This window comes from Eucyclogobius newberryi, unplaced genomic scaffold, assembly GCF_026437365.1.
Source record: "Eucyclogobius newberryi isolate DKJ021-1_F unplaced genomic scaffold, fEucNew1.0.hap1 SCAF_17, whole genome shotgun sequence".
NCBI lineage: Eukaryota > Metazoa > Chordata > Actinopteri > Gobiiformes > Gobiidae > Eucyclogobius > Eucyclogobius newberryi.
In genome coordinates, this window is record NW_027315801.1 from 8,981,069 (window position 1) to 9,006,295 (window position 25,227).

The 25,227-nt window shown below is 41.2% G+C and overlaps 3 protein-coding genes across 6 annotated transcripts; all 3 read right to left on the reverse strand.

Moving 5' to 3' along the window:
• Positions 1-2,889: 2,889 nt before the first annotated feature.
• LOC140362769 (dual specificity protein phosphatase 7-like) lies at positions 2,890-6,163 on the reverse strand. The gene is made up of 3 exons (XM_072448952.1): positions 5,750-6,163; positions 4,759-5,187; positions 2,890-4,187 (listed from the first exon to the last, which is right to left on the reverse strand). The coding sequence occupies exons 1-3, from the start codon at positions 6,114-6,116 to the stop codon at positions 3,877-3,879; spliced, it is 1,107 nt and encodes a 368-aa protein (XP_072305053.1). The 5' UTR covers positions 6,117-6,163; the 3' UTR covers positions 2,890-3,876.
• Positions 6,164-10,356: 4,193 nt separating this feature from the next.
• LOC140362770 (5-aminolevulinate synthase, non-specific, mitochondrial-like) lies at positions 10,357-14,072 on the reverse strand. Its single transcript, XM_072448953.1, has 10 exons — positions 13,958-14,072; positions 13,763-13,888; positions 13,600-13,674; positions 13,319-13,532; positions 13,053-13,237; positions 12,436-12,615; positions 12,160-12,330; positions 11,400-11,659; positions 10,610-10,778; positions 10,357-10,517 (listed from the first exon to the last, which is right to left on the reverse strand). Exons 1-10 carry the CDS (start codon positions 14,031-14,033, stop codon positions 10,357-10,359), a joined length of 1,617 nt encoding a protein of 538 aa, XP_072305054.1. The 5' UTR covers positions 14,034-14,072.
• Positions 14,073-14,805: 733 nt separating this feature from the next.
• Positions 14,806-21,502, reverse strand: spo11 (SPO11 initiator of meiotic double stranded breaks). Of its 4 annotated transcripts, none has more exons than XM_072448954.1 (13): positions 21,319-21,502; positions 20,683-20,796; positions 20,078-20,166; positions 19,219-19,285; positions 19,033-19,141; positions 18,166-18,252; positions 17,736-17,772; positions 17,538-17,647; positions 17,344-17,443; positions 16,004-16,041; positions 15,613-15,689; positions 15,241-15,352; positions 14,811-15,011 (listed from the first exon to the last, which is right to left on the reverse strand). In XM_072448954.1, the coding sequence occupies exons 1-13, from the start codon at positions 21,426-21,428 to the stop codon at positions 14,892-14,894; spliced, it is 1,170 nt and encodes a 389-aa protein (XP_072305055.1). In that variant the 5' UTR covers positions 21,429-21,502; the 3' UTR covers positions 14,811-14,891. The 4 variants fall into 4 exon arrangements, with proteins under 4 accessions (XP_072305057.1, XP_072305058.1, XP_072305055.1 ...); XM_072448955.1 differs by having other exon boundaries at positions 20,683-20,782; positions 21,319-21,430; XM_072448956.1 differs by lacking the exon at positions 15,613-15,689 and having other exon boundaries at positions 14,806-15,011.
• Between the last annotated feature and the right edge of the window lie 3,725 nt (positions 21,503-25,227).

Below are 25,227 nucleotides of genomic sequence, written 5' to 3' on the forward strand. Positions count from 1 at the left end.
CTTATACATGTTTTTTTCTTTCTTGTCTATTATGCATTTTTTGTCAGGTGCGACTTATACTTCAAACTCCCTATAAGTGATCTGTTCTTTTCTTCTGTATCTACCCGCGTAATAATAATATAATAAGAATAATATACTTCGTGCGAGTTATAGTCCGGAAAATACGGTACATGTTATGGCCATCGCAATATAGGTCCTTAACAGTCAAGGAACATTATTTCTATTTAAAGCACTGATAAACTTGTATATTGACTTCTTTAAAATGTTATACGTAATACCAGTCATTTTTACAAAAGGCATAATATATGAAATGAATTGACTCTGGGCTTGAACATGAATTGCCTGTGGTGTGATTCAAGGTTTCAGTGAGAATCCCAAACAACGGGAACCAGAGCCACAAAGCAGTTATACATAGCCCCGTGGTTTAGTTCTAGCGCGGTGCACGGTCCGAGCGCGAGTCCATTCCGGTCCAGAGGAGAGAGGCAGAGACGTCTCAGTGGACATGATGTCATCCCTCATTCAGCGCCATGATGTCACACAACATTTGGCCCAATGCTCAGATTAGGATTACTTTACTTGGCCGTGCACCGTGAGTGAGAACACTGTGGGATATTTGGAAGCAAGTTATTCCAGCAGTGATGATGTCAAAAGATTACAGCCAACATGTTTTCCACTGCATGCTAGAATTCATACAGGGCCTTGTAAATAAACTAAACCGTGTTAGATTAAAAGGATAGTCGTGCAGTCAGTCAGTAAATATATTTATACATACTGAAGAGTCTTTTTAGATAGTTTAGAACTGTTTTGGGCCTTGTTTAATCACCACTCAGAGTAGGTATTGTCTGTACTGCTTCCTGTGCTTATATAAAAAGCTGAATGTTCCTTTTTTTTTCAACACTTTGAGAACTTCTGTAATAGTGAACAATACTCAAGTTTAAAGCCTACATCACAGCCCACTTTAGGATGTCTAAATAGTAAATGAATCGTACAAGTATTTGTTACTAAACCAACGCTATGAATAGCCAAAGTTTCAAGTGCCTTCTCCTTTTTACTAATAAAACAGCAGGCGTCTGAGCATGTACTTCTCTTCCACTTTCTTCTCACTATGACCATTAACACCAGCACAGGACGTCTGCTCAGCCTCGTCACTTCAGCACCACACACACTGTCCCACCCAAACACACATCGTGCCCGGTGCCTTCCTCTAAAGCCACAATCCGGTCAGCTTCATGCACATCTGCTTCCTGCAAACCAGTGCTGACTTGGCACTAGTGTCCTCTGCCTTCCCTTACAAGTGATCACACCATAGATCACAACCATCCTTCTCATTACCAAGCAGTTCATAAATAGGTGAATCAAATTAAATGGAATGACTCAAAAGACATACAACTTTTTTTACTAGGACCCCACAGCGTGACTTTGAAGCAAGTTGTAGCGTATAAAATGATTATGTCATGGAAACGCCGGGGCTTAAATCTCAGGTGAGGCCAAAAGATCTTAAAAAAAAACAGCTGCACGGAAATGGTTGTCAGTGGAAATCAATGTTTGAGACGTTGCTATGTGACTGGAATAATTGGTATTTGAGTACGCTGCTCTCTTTTGTGCATTGCCCTCCACAGTGTATACAGCCGTAATAACAGACAACAGCAGAGTGACTAATGCTGAGCGGCCTCCTGCAGCAGCGGCCGTACAAACTCCACATCATGGCTGTCTTTTCAGGCCTAATCACAGGCTCTGCCCACCAGGTATGTGGCATGTCCATTACTCAACACGACTCTTATTATCGCAGGCTGCAAGAGCTGCTACGTCAAGTCCCTTCATGCACACCACTCTGCAGCAATAAAAGTTTGAACATTTCTAGTCTGAACTCACTCAAATAATCTCAGTCATCTTCAAAGTCGGAGCTCAGAGCGGATCAGAGCCACGTTTACGGCACAGAATCAGACAGATGGTTATTGGAGCAGGAACTGGAAGAAAGTTTAACAGGCATTTAACCTACTTTGTAAAATATTAATTTCTGGAGTTACATATGCTAATACGATGCTTAATGTGTGTGCGTGGATACAGACTGTAAGGGCATCCAGCTTAAAACCTTGAAAAGTCTATTCAATGCACAAATAACAACACAAAGACAGATGTGATATATTAAGGATGTTATGACTTTGGTTAATCAATAATTGTGACTAATCAGAGCACAATATCATAGTAAGAAACAAAAAACAATACTGGTGATAACTTTAGAAGCAAAATTAAGTACGGCATTGTTAGTTCAATCTATCATAAAAAAAGACCTTGTAAATAACATTTGTATCTGGCTGTTTTGAATGTACAATGCTGTTGCTGACAGTTCCTTGGGAGGTCTAAAGTTGCCGACGGTGACAGTGTGCCAGACTCAGACGTGTGTGTGGAACACGCCGCTGTCGTCTTCTTCCTCTGGCCCTGTTTGACTGACAGGCCGTGGGTGCGTCTGCGTTCTGCTATTGACAGATCTGGCCCTGTCACTTGTCTCTGTGTCAAAGGCCTGTGGGAGACAGGAAATAAAGCATCCGAGTCAACAAAAAAGACCATCAGACCAGAGTGACCGCACGCCTACAGGACTCACCATCCAACTCTCAAATAGTTGTTGAATATCAAACTGTCAAATTTGAGTAAGAACAATTGCTGAGATTTGGCCATGGTTTACGCTAAGATAAAAACTTAAACTTAAAACCTTGCTTTACTTCTCATTCACACATACTAATAAATATTATTGACCAGCAGGTTTAACAGTTTACTTTCAAATGATTGTTTTTTTCTGATAATTCCCGATAAATCAGACATTTTTGACCCTGCACACAAATGCTGACAGTTTCTGACACAGAGTTTCTGTAAAAAGACAAGGAGTCGGTCTTCAAAGTAAAAATATACATTATATTTGTTGTATAAACTTGTACAGAATGTCTTGGACATTTAGTTTTATATACTTTACAGAGTTGGTCAGACAGGGCAACTCCCCATAGCAACCATGTTTTATATACATCTTTACAAACAGGAAACAAACAGCTCTTGAATGTATGTAAAGAGGCTGCGACGAGACGTGTATAAAAATCCCTGAAAATGTTGTGAGGTATGAACAGATTAGCCAAATTAGCTTTCCTTCTCTCATCTATTTGTTTTTGATACAAGTAGAGAATTAATCAAGTTTGTTTCCCTTAATGCTTTTGTGCCAAAGAAAGTGTAGCTGCGAAACGTTTAACATATGTGAACATCCTTTTTCTTTATAATGAGTATTACATCTTGTACTCCACCCTGAATGATGCATTATTCCAAAGCTTGTTATGCTCGACTCAAGGACATAGTTGCAGTTATGTGATCCAAATATAGATGTAAAATACTATGAATGGCAACATTGTAAATTTTGGGAATGCTTAGATAGCAACCTCCACATAATCATACAAAATAAAGATGGACCAATACTGTACTGGGTTACATTTAAACAGCCTGATTATAGTAGAAGCTTATTTCCTTCAGTACCATTATAATCTCCACCATTGGTCCCCTGAAAACAATAGGACTGGCCCAAGCCTCCCATTGGACAATCAAGGCATATTAATATTATACCAAACCATAGGCTATTTACTTGACAACTGGTGAAAAGCATAAAACAGTCGTTGTCACAGACATCCAATCTATTATAGAAACGTTACAGAAAATGTCCATTATTTATGGATATTGAGAATCCTGAAAGTAAATGTCTGTGTTAAGGCGTTAAGTGAAGCTCATTCACTGCACAAAGCTTCATTCAATGTTCTTCCTTTTGGTGGATAGCCACGGGCATGCTGTCTTTCAGTTTAATCTGACAAATTAAAATTAAATGTGAAGATGTCAAAGTGTTCCTCATGAGGACTCCAATGTGTCCAGCTGGAAGACATTGTGATTGGTCGGCGTGGTGAAGAACAGCTGCTCTTTGCCTGTGGAGCGGTTATCACAAGGACTGTGCAGCCCCAGTGTCCTCTCAAAGTCTAGCAGTTGGCCCATGAAGTTAAAGTTTGGAGAGATATTGGACTTTTTCCTCTTGACAAAGTCGTATGCATCATTCAGAGAGAGGTTGAGTCTTTGCATCAGATAGGCGACAGTGACCGTGACTGAGCGGCTAATTCCCGCCAAACAATGCACCAGGATGCCACAGCGCTTGGACCGAGCCTCATCTGTCAAAACAAGAGGATATGTTGTCAGCATGTGTTTGAGTTTCCTGAAGAAAGTGGTACATGTAAAGGAAATACTTTTGTTTACTTGGCTGTGGATGCAAAAACAGGAAGCTAGCAACAAGAAAGCTCATTTACCCCTGAATGTAAAGAGCACGACATGTGTCTAATATCCTGTTGCAGACAGACATGGCCAAACAACTGTAACCCGAACAAGAGAGTGAGCCTGAGGCCGAGTTAGCGCTGCAACATGTGAGTCTATGTAGAACACAGCCGCAGTGAGCGGCGGAAGCTGTGTTTCCTTCAGCTGCTCGTGCTCCACCACTAACGCCTTTCAAAAACTAGTTCATGACACAAAGCCATACCACACAAACAAGACAAGCGTGTGGTTACAGAGCAGCTGTGGTGAGGGTTTGTGAATGAAGGAAACACAGTACAATTAAACATGTGACTGAGGAAGCAATATATATCTATATTTATCATATATATATATATATATATATGGGTAATGAAACTTCCTTATTGGCTAGCTTAAATAAACACCAATAGTCAGAAAATACTCAACTTCACTCACCTATAAATGATATTGCTTCAGGGAAGAACTGGGACAGGTTTTCACTCCAGTGGTCCGAGATGGGGATCTGTTTGTACCTGAAGTGCCCCTCGTGCTCAAACATGTTGGGAAGGTTGGGCGTGACATTCAGGATGTACTTAATGTTATACTGGCCCAGGACATCCAGGTTAGTGGAGTCTTTGGCACAGCCGAGGTACAGATATGGCAGTATCTTCACAGGAAAAGCCGGCTGATTGTTGGGGATGGGGCTTTCCTCTGACTCTGTGGCGCTGCTGGGCTCTCTGTCGGACTCTCCGTCTGAGCAGTCGGAGCTGATCCGGAGGTTACCAAACCCCAGCACAGACAAAGGAGGAGAGGAGGTGGGACAGGGGCTATCCAAAAGGGTCTCACAGTGATCTGGGTACTCTGTGTGGAACTTTAGAAATCCACCTGAACACAAGCCAAGCACAAAGTTATAGGGAGGTTTTGTTATGCTAAACATTTTCACTATTATTGTACTGTATTAGAAAGTATATGCTCTCAGATTGACTCCACTCCTAAAGAGTTAAGTCTCAAGTCACCACTGGACCAACTCAAGGTCTCCTGACAAATACCATTCATGAAATGCATGCCTGTTCCTGCAGGAGCAAAACATGGCGCCGCCATTTTGGAATTTTAATTAAGAATCTCAGTGACGCAAACTTTTATCAGGGAAACACTTCTTGAAACAGCGCGAAGAAGACAAATATACAACATAAACTATGTGTAACAAAAGTGTAACAAGTGTACTATTCACATCCGCACAGAAATAAGGTTATAGTAGACTTAGTGGGCTTTATACCGCAGTAGTAGGAGACTTTAAACAAATATAAGGTTGTAATGAAGAGGTCAGAGAAACTGTTATTACAATAAGGACTTAGTGACCACTTTAACAGCCGTAGATGATGCTGTGTATTCATCACAGTCTATCTGACAACGGCGTATACATGACAAATGCAAATACATCACACACCTTCCAGGTAATAGGCCCTGCAGCCGTCCTCCCACAGCTTGTGCAGCAGGAGTCCCAGGACGGTCGGTGGTCCGCTCTCCTGCCACTTCACCGTGCACTCGTCGTACACAACCACCGCGTCCGTCTTGCACCGCTTCAGAAACTTCTCCTTGTCCTCGTTGTTGGATATGATAGTCCGGATCGGTATGTTGCCCTTCTTGAACCTCCGCAGCATTAGTCCCGGGATGGCCAGGTTGATGGCGGTCTCGATGTGGGATGATTCGTAAAGCTCGTGCGAGCGGCAGTCCAGCAGCAGCACCGAGGAGCCGCGGGACTCCAACTCGCGCCGCAGCCATTCCGCGCTCTGACTCGGCGCCTCATGAGACATCTCGGACTCAGTGGAACTCTACATGAAAAGCGTGAACACTTTACTACATGGTCGAGGCGGAGATCCAACTACATTTTCGCCCGAGCTACAAAGTTGCGTTAGTGCACGCGGCAGCGGCGCGCGGCGCTCGAGCCGGAGCGAAGTGATTCCAGCTCTTTTCTCTTCTCACTTTCCATCGGTCCGGCCGCGTTTCACCTCTGACCCCGGGGCACGCGCCACACTCACTTTACTCTCTATGAAGTAACACAAACGGCTTTACAACTCGTCGTGCCAAAAGCCTTTACACGTTGTCGTTTTGCCATTCCGACGCACGAGGCTGTTTCTTTGAGTTGACAGTGGAGGAACTCGAGAGGGCGGAGTTTGTTTAGAGTGATTTAAAGTCACAGCGGGACGAGCCAACTCTGCCACTAACTACTTTACACGCAACTATGTGTGTTGTTTTTGTCTGTGGCTTAGGTACAATTGCATTTATAGACAATAATCTGTAACAGCTCATTATTATTATTATTATTATTATTATTAACTATTCACACTTATATATTGATACAGCGTCTGCTTAATGTGGCTCAGTGATTCTCCAACTGTTTACGCCAAGTGCCATCAAAGAAAAGATTTGGCCTTGTGAGTGTCATTGCAGTAGTTTTAACAAAGACATTTGTCAAGGAAGGACAAAAAAGTACTCTAACTGAACCGCAGTTTGAGAAACACTGATGTAACTCATTATGTTCATAGTGTTGGATAAGAGACTGTTACTGGTATTTCAACCAGGCAGGTGTAAGTCTCCAGGCTGAAAATCCTCTAGAGCTTCACAAGTTGGGTAATACACTCGAAAGTAGGCCTGATAAAGTAAATTACCTATATGATGCTACAAATGGTCTACTACTACTACTACTACTACTATCAGCAGTTAAACCTGAGGTTAAAGTCAATAAAAAGTGCCAAGCAGCTAAGTCATGTTTAGTATGTTTATGTTGTGTATTGCACTATTTACCTGCATTGTGTAACTTTTCTGGTGCAGGGTCCGCCACCTGCTTGTCTCTATAAAGGTGTTATTGCTTTGCCTAGAATGTTCCTCAGTATGACATTAAACATATCCATTTTTGACTTATTTAATCACAATTCACAGGTGGTTTAATTGCTCAAAACCACTTTACTTATAGGTTTTCTTCTCCATAGATCTGACCTGTAACTTGGCCTGGTGTTAGATACACTTTATGCCATACAGTGGAAGATTCCAATCAACCCATTCATATTTCTATGGAGACAAGCAGGTAGCATACCCTCTCCCAGAAAAGTTACCTAGTGCACCTTTAACTCCAACTAAACCAATCTACTGTGACTCTTTTAGAATACAGTAAACACAAGACAAGTGTGTTAAAACTGTCTCAGTTTACAGAGCAAACAGTAGAACAAATTGATTTAAATATCCTGGAGCGGGGAATCTCCACTGTTTTCGTGCTGCATTACATATGACCAGAAAAAAAAAAAATCTATTTAGTATTCTGTCTGATGCAAAAACATAAAGGCCCATCTCGCTGCGCATCAATCACGACTACTGTATAAAAATATATGCATTTCCTGACCACAACATTCCTGTGGCTCACTACTGATGTGTAAAATAATACATGAAAGAGTGAATGAAGACTGGAGGGAGCTGGAGAAGCAGGGGGAGGGGGTCTAACCGTGCAGATCATCTGTCCACACACGTGAGTGGGGGAGACGCAGATGTGCCGCACGCTGGGATTAACACAGAATGAAGGAAGAGAGTTAAATCTGTGCACATTTGACTCACGCACAGCAGCCCTCAACCATGTTCAGATCATAGACACATGCACAGGGACCAGAGCAGCAGCAGCAGCCTCCCATCAACACGGTTTTCTACTGCACTGTATTCAGAGCACATCTTACAATAAGGTGTAAACAACTGAATCCAACAGTTATGATTGTTGCTCTAATGGATGAAAGAAGCTGTGGAAAAGTTAACCCACCACAATATTTATCCAACCTAGGCAGAAAAATACACAGATTGACACTAGTATTTTAATTAAATTCTACAAGTCTACGCTGTGGTGTCACCTGAAACCCAGCAATGACCTAAGAATGCCGAGAAACCTCCTCAAAAGACACTGTATTCTTTCATCTCTTTATCAATAAACATAATCCCATACGATCAGTTTTTATCACAGTAAACCTCCGACGCCATCGTTTAGATTGACGGTGCATTTCGGTGCCCACCTGAATGCTTACCCTTGCACCACCACCACCGGGGAATGCAACAGCCAACAAAGTGCTCCCAGTGATTTGGTCATGACAGAGAAGAGGAAATGGTCTGTAGTACTTGGATCCTAGGTACTCGTGTGTATCCTGGCATACCACTGTGATACTGACGTGGGCTGTAGGTAACTAGGCATAAAAGATAAAAGTGTTTCCACCCCATTCAAATAGCTTTATTGTTCCTTATCTAGGCTGTTATAAATGTAAGTAGACCGAAAGCTGGCTCTGAGTAATATAATCGAGCCTTACAGTAATGCATTTAACCATATCCTCCGATTTTGCAACATAAACAGATACTTATTACAATGAAATGCTGGTATCAATTTCATTTTTAATCTCCTCTTCCTTGCGCACAAACAATATCCTGTCCTCTTATCACTTCCATCTAGTGGTTTCTTCTGGAAGTAGTTCGCAGCAGCTGTGAGTCATTTGCGGAGGGAGGAGGCGCCTGATGGAACGGCTACTTAGCTCCCCCGGAAAAGAGAACACGTGCGCCCCCACGTGGTCGTAATGGGAACGTAAGAGAAGCGCTTTGTGAATGAACTTTAAAGATGAGCTTACAAACACGCCGCGCACGTTCCACCCATGATTCCACCACTACACACAGTCGAGTAATTGAGAGTGTCAAAAGTGGACTCATACAAGTACCTGGGTGTTCATCTGAACCACAAACTGGACTGGACTCATAACACAGACGCACTGTACAGGAAGAGCCAGAGTCGGCTGTACCTCCTGAGGAGACTCAGGTCTTTTGGAGTGACAGGGCCACTCCTGAAGACCTTCTACGACTCTGTGGTGGCATCAGCCCTCCTGTACGGTGTGGCCTGCTGGAGCAGCAGCATCACAGAGAGGGAGAGGAGGAAGCTGGACAAAGTCATCAAGAAGTCCAGCTCCGTCCTGGGCTGTGCTCTGGACTCGGTGCAGGAGGTGGGGGACAGGAGGGTCCTGGCTAGATTCACATCTATGCTGGACCATGAGTGTCACCCCCTGCAGGACACTCTCTCCGCTCTGGAGAGCAACTTCAGTGAGAGACTGATCCACCCTCGCTGTGTGAAGGAAAGGTTTCGCAGGTCTTTCCTTCCTGCTGCCGTCAAGACTCTACAACAAACACTGCTAGCCCTGAACATGTGCAATACTGATGTAACCATGTGCAATACCATCATATTCATGTGCAATACTGAATCAACCATGTGCAATACCTGTAAATAAGAGTGTTCTATTTTGTTTTTTATACGGTTTACTTACCTGCTAATAGTATTAACTAGTCTTGTGCTAGTTATTTTTACTTTATTTTTATTTTATTCTATTATCATTATTTTATTATTATCTGATTTTTTATCTTTATTTTGTATTTTTATTATCTATTTTATTTTATTTCCCCCCTCCATTCCCTATTAAGATAGGAGAGGAGTTTTGTTAATAAGAGTTTTTTGTTTTGTTCATAAGAGTTCTATTAAGAGTGTGTTTTGAAACTTCTATAATCTGTCCTTTCCTCCTGTTCTACTGCGTTGTAACAACGAATTTCCCCATGTGTGGACATTAAAGGTTTATCTTATCTTATCTTAAACACACTTTTTGTATCGCTGAATTCATAATCTTCAAAAATGCGGTTCAATGTTTCCATGCTCATACTTTGGTTTGTCATAAATAAATCAATATAAGTTATCAGTATGTGTAAGGATGGGCTAAAATGAACATCTCAATATATTTATTGAGTATATCCAACAGAAATGAGTGTCTTTAAACGTTTAAGAGTATTTACCATTATTATACCATCATTTTTTATTTTTTTATTTTTTTTTAATTGGCTCTTTTTGAAGCACTTTTTTACAACAGTATAAACAATATACTCAGAAAATCTTCATAACAGCGTTCAAGATATTATCTACATTTCAATATAGACGTTAGAAGTGTGTGTGTCAGACTTAATAACTATTACTTTTCCATACGCGTGTTGATCTTCGTGTCATGCTACAGGAGGTAACCTTTGGCCGAGGCCTGTGAAGTATGACTTTTCCCAGTCACTCATGAGGTCAAAATGAAGAGGCCGCTGGCAGAACGTGCACTCAGCTGACGAGTGGGGCACAAAGGTCAAGCCGACTGCTTTCCAAGTCTTCACCAAACAATCTGTTCATTAAAACACAGACAGGTATTTAAATTACAGCGATAAATCATGTCATCAACGGTGTGTGAATAGCAAACTGTTCACATGCACATACCGACAAAGTAGTGCATCATCTGTGGAGTGTGATGTGGTGTGGGGGCGATGCGCAGCAGCTCCTCTCCTTTTGCCACAGTTGGGTAATTAATGGCTTGAACGTAAATATTGTACCGAGACATCATGATATCGCAGATTTCCGTGTTCTTCTTTGCGTCTGCTAAAGTTATCTGACACATACAGAAGCTCGACACTGCTCAATAAGGCTGTCCTGTCCGATATCCCTCCGACAAGTTGGCCACTGTCCAGGATGTACCCCGCCTAAGGCCTGAAGTCACTGGGATAGGCTCCAGTCACCCGCGACCCCGAAAGGGAACAAGCGGTAGAAAATGGATGGATGGATGGATGTCCGATATTGAAATGAATACTTTGATATGTTCAGCTCTTTTAATGGCATTTTTTTAAACTATAAAATATAAGATAAGATAAGATAATCCTTTATTGTCCCACATGGGGATACACGATATTCAAATTTGTTGTCTTCAAAATTACTTTCACAACATTATCTAAATTTAATAATATTGAATGTGCTCGGGAAATAAATCTGCATTGTTACAAATTGTAGAGATACAGCAACAGTGGCCTTTTAATAATTGATACATGATTTTCCCTTATTATGCACTTAATATCCAATACCCTTTGTGGACAGACTTGAAATGAGAAAAAAGGAAGAGCCTCACTTATTTTGAGTGCTACAAAAACACCAGTTACTATTTATGAGACTGCTGCCTACATCCTGTTCATGGCACTGACATAATTCCTTCTACGTGTCACTTTTTCCTCACTCTGACAGGGATGATGTGGCTCGGGCAGTGGACCACGGGAAGACCAGAATCCATCAACAACTGGCGCAGCAGCGTGACACTCCTCTGATGTCTCCGCCTCAGCACTTGACCGTCTTCAGTTTTCAGGATCTCCACAGACGCCTTTGCTCCAGCCAGTAACATGGGCGGCAGTGAAGTGAAGATGAAGCAGGCGGCGTAGGACCGCACCGTGTCCACCAGGGCGGCGGTACCAGTGATGTACCCGCCCACACAGCCAAAAGCCTTGCCTAAGAGGGACACATAGGATCCGTGAGGGGTTCTTCTGAGAATGACTTAGGGTCAGACACCTTCTAACTGGGACTAAACTAGGACTAAACCTGAAAGTAAACTTGGACTAGGTCAGGGCTAAACCAGGACTAAACTAGGACCAAACCAAGTGTAGATAAGAATTAACCTGGGCTCAAACCGTGACCAAACAAGTACACGTGTGAACGCACCTTTAAACTCCAAATGTTTATATTGATTTGAGTAGCTGACATGTTTGTATCTGTTTAGTTCATGGTCCTGATATAGACTTGGTTTGGTCTAACACTTTTGCATACATTTTCCTAATTAGTATAAGTATCTAGAGATTATAAAAGAACAGGATAAAACACATCTCACTTCACTGGCAGATAATTTAGTCAGAATACAGAAACCAGTCAGAAATAATGTAGTAATAGTGATGTAAAGATAATTTAAACGTTCCCTTTTAAGTAAGTGACTCTTACTTGTGAATATTTCTCACCCAGAGTCCCAGAGATGATGTCCATCTTGTGCAGGACTCTGTCTCTCTCTCCGATGCCGCCGCCTCTGGGCCCGTACAAACCCACAGCATGCACTTCGTGCACATCCACAAAGGTCAGGGCTCCATAGCGATGTGCAGTATCACACATCTCCTCTAGGGGGCAGACAGCTCCTGGAGAAAGAGAAAATCATTCAGTTACTGTAGTTTTAAACCAAAACACATGTATAATGTGAGTCAAATATAGCAGATGTAGAGAAATGTGAGCTTGTGTATTACCATCCATTGAATGAACTGTCTCAAAGGCAACAATCTTTGGAGTGTTGGGGTCAGAGCTCTCCAGAAGCTCTTGTAGGTGGCTGACGTCGTCGTGACGAAAAACAAACTTCTTAACACCACTGTTTCGGATGCCCTGGATCATTGAGGCGTGGTTCCCGGCATCAGAGAAGATTTCACAACCTTTAAAAGTTAACACGATTAAAGGTGTGCAAACTTTTCTGGTCAGAATCAGATCAGAATGATTAAAGAACCATTATTAGTGAAAACAATTCACAAACCAAGAACTTACTTTGGCAACACAAACAATCAATAATAATAGTAAAATATGAACTAAAATAAATAAAAGGCATGTGTAAAATATGGTGTTGGCCTGTTGCCTGTTTGTTTTCATGGAGATAATTTTGCTTGGGCTGGAATGTCCCACAGTATGCCAGTAAACTTATCCCTATGGAGACAAACAGATGACACCACCAGACAAAGTTAAAGGTCAGATATCAGGAGAGGTGAGCCCGCTTACTGTAAGAATGCAAAACAATAACATTTCCATGGAGACAACAAAGTGGGAGGTTATAGAATAAAAGTAACAGCCGACATGTCAGATTGTATACTTTTCTTACCTGGAAGCATTTTTGCCAATGTAAATAACGTGGAGTCATTTGCCACAAAGCAAGAGGTAAAGAGCAGTGCGGCCTCTTTGTCGTGCAGCTCCGACAACTCATGCTCAAGTTCCACATGAAACTCATTGGTTCCTGAAATACTTCTTGTACCTCCAGCACCTGCACCGTGCTTTCTTAATGTCTCCCTGAAAACGAAACAAATGAAATAATGTCAGTGTTTCAATTCACTAAGAAACTTTAAAATGCAGTGGACACTTTCTACTCACATAGTGGCCTGAATAACCTTAGGGTGGCGACTCATGCCTAAATAATCCTTACTGCACCACACAGACACGTCCCTCTTGACATCTGAAGAGCAGTTCTCCGCCATTGGGAAAGACGCGGCGCTCCTGTTGATGGTCTTAAAAATCCTGTATGTGTGGTCATCCTTCTTGTTCTGGATCATCTTTGTGAAAAACGTCTCATAATCAAAGGTGATATCTGTCAAGGTAAAATCTTTCAATTCATGAATGATCAAACAGTGTACGTTAAGCAGTCGTGTAGTCACCTAAAAACGGTTTGTTCTTCAATAAATGCGCTTGGACAGAAGATTTTAAGCTGCGTTCCACAATCACTGAATCTGCTGGATGATATTTACATTCTTTTTTTTTACTTTTTAGCTTTTAAGTTACTTCCGATCCACAAAACAAAGCATGAGTTGCAGACTGTACCATGCACATCTTCTTGCAGCTCCTGACTGGCCTCTTTGATGACTTTATTGTATTCCTGCAGCATCTCTGTAGCAAAGAACGGACATTTGTTGCTAACATTTTGTACATCTGCGAGAACGCCACTCCCTGGAACAAAATACATTATAATGACTTAATAAAAACATACATCCATTTGATTATGTGGGATGAACATACCATCATTTGTTTTTTGAACAAATGCTGGCAAAGGACAGAAAGCTTTGGTCCGTCGTTGGCCTGAGCACTTCATCATCAGTGGACATTTGTTTGCAGTGGTCTTCAGTAAAAAGCTCCAATGTGAAGTATTTAATCCAATTGTGAGAAATGGACACTTCTGGACTAATCTAAAAAAAAAAAAAAAAAAAGTAACAGGTTTGTGCGTAAGACATATTTAAGTCAAACATTATATTTTATAGAGCAAAACATCTTGCTTTACCTCGACACATCCCGGTCAGCTTTGAAGTAGCTGCAGAAAATTGCCTTCCGAAACATGTCTGATCACATTAAAATGAGGCCCAGCAGCACCTGTGAGGATGTTAACGAGAACGGGCCAGGACTGACTCACACACTCCACGGTCAGCTGGGCTTGACGTGCGGAAAGAGGCACGGCTCACAAGAGGAGTGTCCACTGCTGGAACTACTGACCACAAACAAGTGACAGGAGCCATCTGTCTGCACAAGTCTCACAACACAGCACGCCTTTGGCACACACACACACACACACACACACACACACAATGGAATGAAATCTTGTACTTGTACTTGAATGCCAATATTGTACTGAAATATTCCTGGAGCGCAGTACTTTTTCAATAGATTGCTTTTTGAAGTAACCAACAATATCTGTATCATATCCACTATATTTGACATGATTAAAAAAAAGAATGTCTGATCCTTAATCCATCTACGTAAGACTTGTTTTAACATGATCTTCACAGATACGCAATTGCATTAGTAGCATTTTATTGGGTGAAAATAATTTAACTTCAAAATGTACCTCAAGTTACGTTTGTTTGAAAAGGTAAGATCAAAAACAGAAAGTAAAATCCATGACCCAACAAATCAAGCCATATGCTTTTCACTGTCAGTCCACAAGATGGCGCCACAGCGCTTACACCCAGCCGCCGTAGCGCAGCTTGTTTGGCAGGTAGATGTTGGTGAGGAAATCTGGGGCAATGTGGACCAGCGACTGGATCTCTGCCTTCACCTTTGTCTGCTGCATCAGTTCAATCTGTAACCAAACAAACCATATGCGATGTGAGATCATAGACTCACTTTTGCCTAAGGTATACAGCGCATGTATAGTGTCTTTGGGTCTCATGAAAAGCGCTATACACGTGTTATGTATTTGTATTATTAGTCAAATCTATTTTAAACGGTGAAATGTGTGGGAACTGCTCTGGGAAATGCTGAATTGCCCTGTGGGGTCGATAAAGCTTTCTTAATCAGAATGACCTCACCTCTTTCTGCCAGTCCGGTTGGTTTTTAACGTAGGGCCTTTTGAGGAGACTGTTGAGCTTGATTCCATCGTTCTTCGTGAGAGGAATGAGAGCGTCTTGAGGAACCTGCAACCTGATCATCAAAAACAATTCAAATGTTCACCTCAACCAACCCAAGACTTTTGACTAATGTATGTAAATTGTACATACTTAATGTATCTAAATTGGTTCAGAGAAAACTATATACTTAAAATGCACTCATGGACTCAAATGCACACAAAACGTAGAGCAACAGCAACAGAAACCAAAACAAACAACTTAAATATCCCCAGAATATAATCCCAATTAGAGGCAGACAGAGGAAATAGGAAGTAGCAAATGTTGAGTCCAAACCTCTGGAGGTCAGAGGGGAGGAGGCCTAGCCACATCACGCTGGGGACGGTCAGACTGCGAGCCTCAAATGACATCGACTGTGGAAAAACCCATGCAACACACACACACTTACACATACGCTCGAATCAAATGCAAAGCAGAGAGCTAAAATAAACAGGCAGCTCTTTATTCTACATCATGTGGTTTTGGCCAACACATGTTCACAATATAGAAAATAAACAACGGTGATTACAAACAGTGGGGCAATGCCAGCCAGTCATTCAACTATTTCACTACAGAAATGTCACTTGAAATAATCCGGACAAGACGATTGGTTCCCACTAAAAAAGGGGGCATAATTACACAGCGCTCATGCAGACGGACACTGAACAGGGCACGACGAAGAACTCACTTTGGATCCATACTTGTAGATGCACATAATCTCGATGCCTGGGAGACACAGAAGCGGCGCAATCACTGACATACCAGAGCAATTACCCCCGCGCAGACGTGTAGCGGGGCTTTGGAGAACAAAGTGAGGCGTTACACATGTGTCCCCGCCACGCAGAGGGGAGGAAACAGAGGTAGGAAAGCCGAGCCATCCTGCGTTTGAGACAGACCACAGCGGCGGAAACGAGAGCCAGACGAACCACAAATGGTTTCGGGGGTCTTAGCGACACATGCGAGCCCACAGTTTGAGATTTAAAGAGATTAGGGTCTGGAGTTTTGTATAATTGTGTCATTTATCACGGGCTGAAAAGTGAACAATGTTTTTATGAGACACAGAAATTATGTAATATAAGAATTATGTAAAAGTATGTCTTCAGATGAGATGAATATAGCCTTGTCACGATAAGTACTGCATTGATTTACCATTCAATAAATACTCGATTTTATTGTGTGTACTTTTTTCTCTAATGTATATTTTGTTTGTGTATACAATTCAATCTGAGCTTTAGAGAGTCAAATAAGTAGCTTCTATGACAAATTATAGACACTAACTATTGACTAAAGTGTTTTGTTCAGTCAAAGATATTGTACATTTACAGGGATTCTGCACATTTTTTAGTTATTATCAGAGGCTTAAAGTTGTGTCAGTATTATTGTTTATGTTGATATTTTGATGTTACAGTAGCTATACATCGCACTTAAAATGTGTTACTGTGACAGGCCCAGATTAATAATAATAATAATAATAATAATGACATTACTATTATGGCAGCTAACATGCATTTTCTATGTGCTATTTTTTTTTTAATTTAAGGACATAGCATTGGACGAACCAGATGCAATGTTTTAAGTGTTATAGGAGAATATGCTAATTTTCAACACCTGTGCATAGGGCCAATTTAGAATTGCCAATTTTACCTAACACATGCATGTCTTTGGACGGTGACGTGATCATGTGATGTTGGACTGGTCCGGGAATCGAACCCAAATGATCTCCTTTTTGGGAGGCAAGAGTGCTAACCGCCTTTGCCACCGTGCATAATGTTATAATTCTTTTGTACTTTGGCAAAATGTATTTAATATTGTTTAACATTGGTATTATTTGATACTATTATTATTTTGTACCATTCCATTTGCTCTTTGTCATCCAAAACTATTCTTATTTAGTCATTTGAGCGTTACTCAAGTCATTTCCCATGTGGATTAACAAGGTTTGTCTAATTTACAGCCAGATTTATTCAGCCCAACATTTATAGCAGTATCCCCTCCCAAGCGTATTAGTTGGTGCATGTGTGAGAGTACCATATGGGTCGGCGTCCACCAAAGCGAAGATGGGGACGTGCAGCGTGTCCCAGAGCTTTCTCACCATCAGCCGGCTGTTCACATCTGGGACTCCTTTGCCCTGAGTCACACAAAGCACCTGTAAAGCCACGGCGAAGCAGGCGGCGTGTTTAAAGCGCGTATTTAAAGGCGACACGGCGAAGGGATTAGCTCACCGTAATCATGATGCAAGGTGCCAGTTTCCCGCACAGGTCGTCATCCAACAGTCTCTGAAATGTTGCATCTTTCTCCACGATTAGGACGAATTTGGCGGACGATACAATGTCTGTAGTTTCAGGAAGAATACAAATTATTATTATTATAACGGGTTTTAAGAAAGCATATGTTTTTGACTTTGAAGGGTGTAAGGATACTTTTTATTCCGCTGATGTTTGATGAAACCGGATGGGGCTAAAAACAGAAAAAAAAAAGCATAAACATTAAAGCCGCTATATCTAAGGGCAATTTTTTGATTAGTTCTGCAATTTATGTTTCAATAATAGGACTATTTTCCAACTTTTTAAATGCACTCAGGAGAATTGACCTAAGAATTTACAAACTAATAAATAATCTGAACATGTCTGCACAGATCGAAACAACATTAACATCATTAGCCTCATTTTCGTAATAATCATCCTAAATTAAAATGACTACTAAACTAACCCCAACATTGGCATATTAACAACCCTTGTCCGTCTCCGTTAAAAACAACAGGACTATGAAGTGTTATGCCGTCATTTAAAAGCCAGTAATAACAGAAACAAACATGTATAGCGTGGACAGATGAAGTAAAGTGTTGTTTACTGCGGCGCTGGAGCGACAGTCAACCCTGGACCCGTCTTCCTCCAAGTAGCAGAGGTCTCCTGTGATCAGCCCTTTGGACGTGGCCAACTTAACACACAAAAGTCAGTAAGTACTAGAGGTTACTTCAACATAATATTACTCAAGTAGTAGTAAAAAGCAACGGAAACGCAGAGATTATGCGCCGGTAAGTAAGAATAATTTGGGGGAAACTACTACTCGAGTAAAAGTTATGTTAAAGGCGGTATGGACGATTTTTCGGCGATTTGAGAACGCAGGCGGAAGTGCGCATGTGCACTCCCCCGTGCGGACTGATACAACACACACGTGCGTTTGTTTATTAGCGCAACGGAGCGCATCGCATCTCTCGTCTCCCGTAGATTTCTGTCCACTTCTGCGTCAGCTCGAACTGTCTTTCTCCGTCTTCATTTTGCCCCGTACACTGAGGGAACTATATTATGATAGATCCATGCGCTTAGGCACGCGGAAACGTGGGGACGAACCACACGCGGCTGCAGGTGAGCGGTAGGTGCGTTTTATGATTGATACGTGGCAGGATAAAATGATTTATCCACGCCACGAGGAAATATGATAAAAAATTTGCTGAAAAAAATCGTCCATACCACCTTTAAGTAAGTGGACGCAGCTACGGATTTATAATTTTAAGTCAGATCACTTTTGTCACAGACTTACTCACTGTGGAAAGAGTTACAACTTTTACTAAAGTAAGAGCGTACTGTTACTCAAAACAAAGTAGGGGTGAAAAGTAAACTGCAAGAAAATTACGCTTGAGAGTACTTCTGTTGAGCAGATGTCACCATGGCAATTTCCACGTCGCACGAAACAATATTGGAAGCATAGTTTGGTTACCACATGCAAGGATCTCCGAGGAACCTTAAGCCAGCAGGAGATATCGTCCACAATGTGATCCACTCTGTCCTGGGACCTGAACAGCTGCGTGTCGTTGTAGTAGATGTCTCTGCGGGGATACGACATTTTTATTCACACCATTTCACCTAAATATGTCAGTTTGTGGGACTAACGGGAGTCCAGTACCTCTTAGTAGCGTACGAGTCGCTCACTATTAGTCTGTAAATCACATGGAGGACCTTGACTATTTGTGCTGCCAACAGAAAACAACAGAATTAGGATCGTCGTCGAATGTCCAAACTTTTTAACAGGAGAAAACGCTAAATTCTTGTGGCGTACCGACAGTAAAGATGTGTTCAGCATGTTTTGTGTGTTGTGAAATTGTCTTTCTTTAAAAAATGCCTGAGTCATAGCATCTTTTGCACTTTACAGATGGACTCTATTTGGAAAAAGTATCTAATGGTGAGAAATGTATTAGTTATTTTGAAAGGATTGAGTTCATTGGGCTTGTCATGAGAGCAAATGTTGAGGTGTGACAGATTATTCCAGACAATATCACAATAAACGATAATATAGAAGCTACTTTATGCCACAATGACCCTAAAGCAGGATAATCCCTGTAAACCCTTTAAGAACAATTAAAAAACATAATAAAAAACAAGAGCTGCAATAAACAAAAAGCAGAATGAAACACCCAAGTTGTTAGTTAGAATCATTAACGAGTCGTAGAGTTTAATTATTCCACTCTGCAGCTTATGAAGTTGCCTAAAACATCAAAAATATAAATAAGATAAATACTGAGCAGAAAAAAAATACTGTTTTAACTTTCATTTCATTTCAAACTTGTTTCTAAAGATTTAAACTAAAGGGTTTAGTAAGTTTAATAAATAATAATATAATAAGATCATATCGAAACACAGGGTCATTTATTTTTCTGCCCGAGACATTATAACACATTACTTAACAAATTAAAAATTGACTAATTGTGGACCATTCTAAGTGAGATTTTGAGGTGATTGCGATTGCAGCACCGGTTCCTTCTCACCAAACTTTGTGATGGACGCCGGGGAGTCACTTCTGACGGCACTGAAGGTGGTTTCTGAATTCATCTGCAGTCCAACACTACTGTCGAACCTGGAGCGGGACCAAAGAAAACCCAGAAGGAATATAAACAAACTTGTGTGCTGAGGAAAATTAGATCCACCACCTGAAAGGCACCCGGAAAAATTCCCACCGCCTCCGGCAACCTGTATTTAAAAATGCCGAGCTAGAATGCGTTTTAAGTTGCAGGGGAGGTTTGATTTAAACAAGACTAGACAGCGTGTTTGTTCAGAGCATACTGCCTCGAAGTGTGTGCGTTTCAGTCTCTTATCAGATCGTTCAAGGAGGAGGAAGTCATTTGATCTTAAAGGCTAATGCTAAAATTAGTGCTTTTACCACTTGGGTGTCTGCAAAGGCTTGAGACGCCTCTTGATCAAACTGAAACAGAGCAGAGTTGTGCGTTTGAAGAACATTAAACGTCCTCTTGTGTGGCCTGACCTCCCGGGATGACAAAGTAAATGTTTGTTTCTTTACACAACACGTCTGCTCGTGTTTTACTTTTAAAGGCAGTGGATTACACGTGTACGAGGACTTTGTGACGGTACGAACCCGACGTTGTTCCAACTGGACCTGTTGGGCAGTGACAGGACGGGAGCTTCGTCTTTGGACAGACTGGTCACCATCTTCAGGATGATGTTTTCAATCAGGGCTAAAATGTCACAGCTGCAAGTGAGAAATAATACACAGATGTTGGGTTGAGCAATCTCAAAAACAATATTCAGACAATATTTTAACAACGCACCAGGAATGTGCTTAAATGTGCCTCTGAATGTCTTGGTTGAGGTTCAAGTATCACACAAAACGTGAATGGACCATGCATTTAACCACAAAAAAAGCAGAGATATCACTTTATAACCTTGTTTGTGAGATGACACTTACATATTGCCATTTTGGCCTATTAAAACCTTTATTCATAAACATGTCAAAACTTCTATATATATCCCCCACCTCTCACTCACATACTAATTATTGGCTACTAATGTGAATACTGATTAATTCTAATGCAAAGGGCTTAAATTATTCATTTCTGGACATGAGACCACTGTGCAGTACTCTTACCTCGTCTATCAACAAGTCAGGTACTATCTACCAGTCCTGACCATGGAGTATGCTCGTAAACTCATTCACTTATAATTATAATAATTATACTGTTAATTAGCCATGGCTAGCGTGGCCTTTACTCACTGGCGTCGTTCTCCATCTGTTCTCTGGACTGTCATCAGTTCTGAGTTGTTTAGCATCTGTGTGCGAAGTTTGTCCATTTCTATGAATAGTTCGGCATTTGAGGAAGCCATTATTTTACTCCACCAAATGAAACTGATGGTGCAGCGCGTGGAAGAGACGGAAGTGCGTCCGGAGTTTCCCGCGCTTCGCCTCGTCAAAAGAACGCACTGCGCAGGCGCAGAAATAGCACGTACCACGCACGTGCGCTGTGGTTCAAACTTCTATGAAGGGTGTTATTCATGGATCTGCATATTGTTGCCAGGTAAAGGCCACTTATGTGTTGAGCTCATGGATCTATTATGGCTTAGCTTAAAGCCGATATGCAGCTACCAGCTAGCCTTTATCAGGCCTAAATGACTAAAACAGCATTTATATGATTATTATATTTTCTTCCTGACAAACATACAATTTTGGCATCATTATGTTCTTTGTATAATTTAATCAAGAACATTTATTTCTATTACAGGAAAGGGTTCCATGCCAGCAGATGTCTTATCCCATTGTTCTTCAGCTAAAGGTTAGTCCCGCAGTGTGTGCCAGTGAGTGTTTAATGGACTTACTTGAGCTTATTATTGTGGTGCTAAGGGAAATCACTTTGTGGTATTCAGTAATAAGACCCTTTACAAGAGCTTGCTGTTACATGTTCAAAGGTGTGTCTTCTGAATGAGTGAGTGTTTCAGTTTGTGTCCTTCATGTTTGGCTTAATCAAGTTTTATGTCTGTAAATGCACTTAACCAATTTAGTAAGTTAGACCACAGCAATTACCCAGCCGTAAAAGGAACAATGTCAATTCATGCTTATAAACCTTTTATTTCAATTATTTAGCCTTGTTTTTCTTTAACATGACATATAAATTAACATAAGGTGACTTTAACTTATTCTCTATATCAGCCAGTCTGGACACCAACATTGTCCTGCCAAGTTTATTGATTGTAAAGTCTTGAAGAGGGTATCAACATGATTGACCTCACTGTTTCAAAACGTCTGTGTACAGCCCTCATTATGAAGCACTCAATCACTCCAAGCACCCACCTTTAGGAGCTGTCAGGCCTGCTGTGTGTGTTTGCAAAGGCACTATAATGTTTCCCTGTCGGTGTGAATACCTGGACGGAGTGTGTGGGAGCAGGATCTAAAGCGAAAACTCTGTGCCCCTGACCTAACCCTGAATATTTCCTAATGAGCAGCTTTTCCAAAGGTCCTCTTTTTTCCCCTGAGTGACTTTGACAAGCTCCTTCCGTAGTAATGGCTCTTAATTTCTGAGTAATTGCTATCTCTAGGCAAGGAGCGACAACCCCTCACCCTGGCTAAAACTAATGTTAACACAGGGGACCACAGGTTGGCTGGGTTCTTATGAAGTCGAGACCCCTGCTGCTTGTTTGGTCCGAAAGAGATTTGCGTGGAGTGTGGGGCCTTAACCCGAGCAGACAGAGTGCGCCGAGTCATGCGCTTGTCTCGAGATGAGTGTTTGTTTCATGACCAAGGGGGGTACGAAGGGGAGGAGAGGGAGGCTGAGGGGTCAGAGGGAAAGGAGTAGGGGGGGACCATGCTGCAGGTGAGAGGGATTAGCTGCTGCTAGAGGCCCAAAGAAACTAAATACAGATCTGTCAACCTAATCCTCACAAATAGAAAACAGAGGCGCCCTCCACTTCACAATCCACATAGTTCTGCACTTCTACCTCCTGCCCCTCCCCTCTTCACTCTCCACCCCAGGCAGCTTCTTCTTTCTCTTCTGGTTCTCATCAGGTTTTGGCCAGAACCCGTCTGCCTTATTTCTCTAATGGCTCCGTATCCACTAAAGAGGAGCTGACTGATCACCCCGCGCTCCTGTGTGAGTGACAGCGCAGCACAGTCTTATTGAGTGATGAGAGCAAGAGTCAAAAGGGCAAAGGCAGTTAGAGGAGAGACAAACATCCAAATGGGACTATAGGGCCTACAGCTGCGTAGACCTGGACGGAGCTTTATCAGGTGCTCGCACCTCAGTAATGGAGGGTGATAAGTACGTGGTGGGGAAAAGAGACCAGCGCCGTGTCAAGCCTGGACTCACAAAGACAACATCCTGCCATCGATAAGGCAAATTGGTGTTTTTTAGATTGTAGGTGATGAGGTAATTCTCCCAGATGAGATAAATCCCGATTGGTTACATTGTACTCGCATAAGAAATGAAAGCTAAAATATTAAAATGATCAAATGTTGAACCTGATTATTTCTATTGGCGACTAGACCCTTGAACTCTCTACAGAAATATGCATTATGGTATTCATTTTAGCCTCCTCGGTCTACATAAAACATTCTTGTCCTATATAACCATTGAGCATAAGCTAAATAAGCTTTTATAATTCTAATTTATTATTAACCTATAACATAATGTAGATTATTACCTTGCATTTTGTTAATTGACTTCTGTTCAAATCCAATAAGCACCGTAACAAGCAGCCGATTTTCATTTTCGGGATTTGTTGTTGAAAAATTGCTACGTTTTTCAATATGATCCGGAGTCAGATTGTGTAAAGATGTTTTAATTTTTGAAGAATAAAAATATATACAAACATGAAACATCAAACAAAACGTGACCCAAGAAAGATAAACAGAAATAAATCAAAAGACATCCCACAAATCAATAAAAACGAATACACAACTGCTATTGTTGTTAATGACTCCTGTTTGATCATTGTGAATCAAGTTCGGGAATAATTCATTAATAATGTTCCATTCTTTTGGACATTGAGGTGTATAAATGGTGTCTATATGGGGCACAATCCAATCGGTCCTTCCCTTCTTTTAGTTTTCCTAAGTGCCCATTTAAAGTTACCAAAAGGAGAGGAGTTGTCTTTTAAAGCTTTATACCACTCTGAGGTGAACACATCGCTCACCAGAGTCATTTCAGCACCTCATGTTTTATTTTGTTCTTCTGACATAACAGGCAAAGTAACGGTGTCCAGAGAGGAATTTATATCATCCTCTTTATCATCTGGAATTTTTGGAAAATGTTTTTTATAAAAGGATTCAAACGTTGATTGAATTTGGTCTTGTTTAGTTAAGATTACATCATTTTGCCTGTTCCGTATTTTAAAAATTGTGCTTTCAGCTTGTTGTTTTTTAAGTTTCCAAGATAGTACTTTCGAAACATAATATCTTTGTTTGGTAAAGAGCATTATCTTAACTATTTCCTTTGAAGTCAGATAATTCATTTCTCCTCATATCTTTTTAATTTCTTGTAGCATTTTAGGATCGCCGCCTCAAATGAGGGTTTCCTCAGAGTGGGTTACGATCAGGTCAGTGACATCAGCATCGGAAGCAACATCACTCCTTGGTGGCGCATTCAAAATTCAAAAGAGTGAAAACCTTTCCATTAATATTCCCCTTAACCAGTACATACCTGCCTTCTTTATCTTAACATTCAAAACTCTGTTCAAAAACAATTCGGTTTGAACTCAAAATTTCAACTCCCCTTCTATGTTTGCCTTTATATGATGAATAATAGTAACAGAATTTCATTTTTGATAATCAGCATTATTCAAATGTGTCAAGAACCATAGGAACACAAAACCACTGAAAGCGTAAAATAGAAAACAATCGGGTTCTGACGTAAACAAGAAAAAAAAAGTTAAATAATAAAATCATGTCACAATATCTTCAAATTAACAGAAATGTATCACCATGTGACAACAACCCGAACTCAGAGATGGAGTTACCTTCTTGGTAACTCCATCTCTTGTGTTGTTTAGTTTTCTGTGTTTTGCATCTTTCTTAAGTGTACCTCTGCTTTTTGTTTTTTTTTCTGAGCTCCTGATGTGGTTGAACCTTTGCTGTTGTTGGCAAACCTCGTATTGAATATCTGGAGCAAAGACGTGCTTAGCTTTATACTGGAGG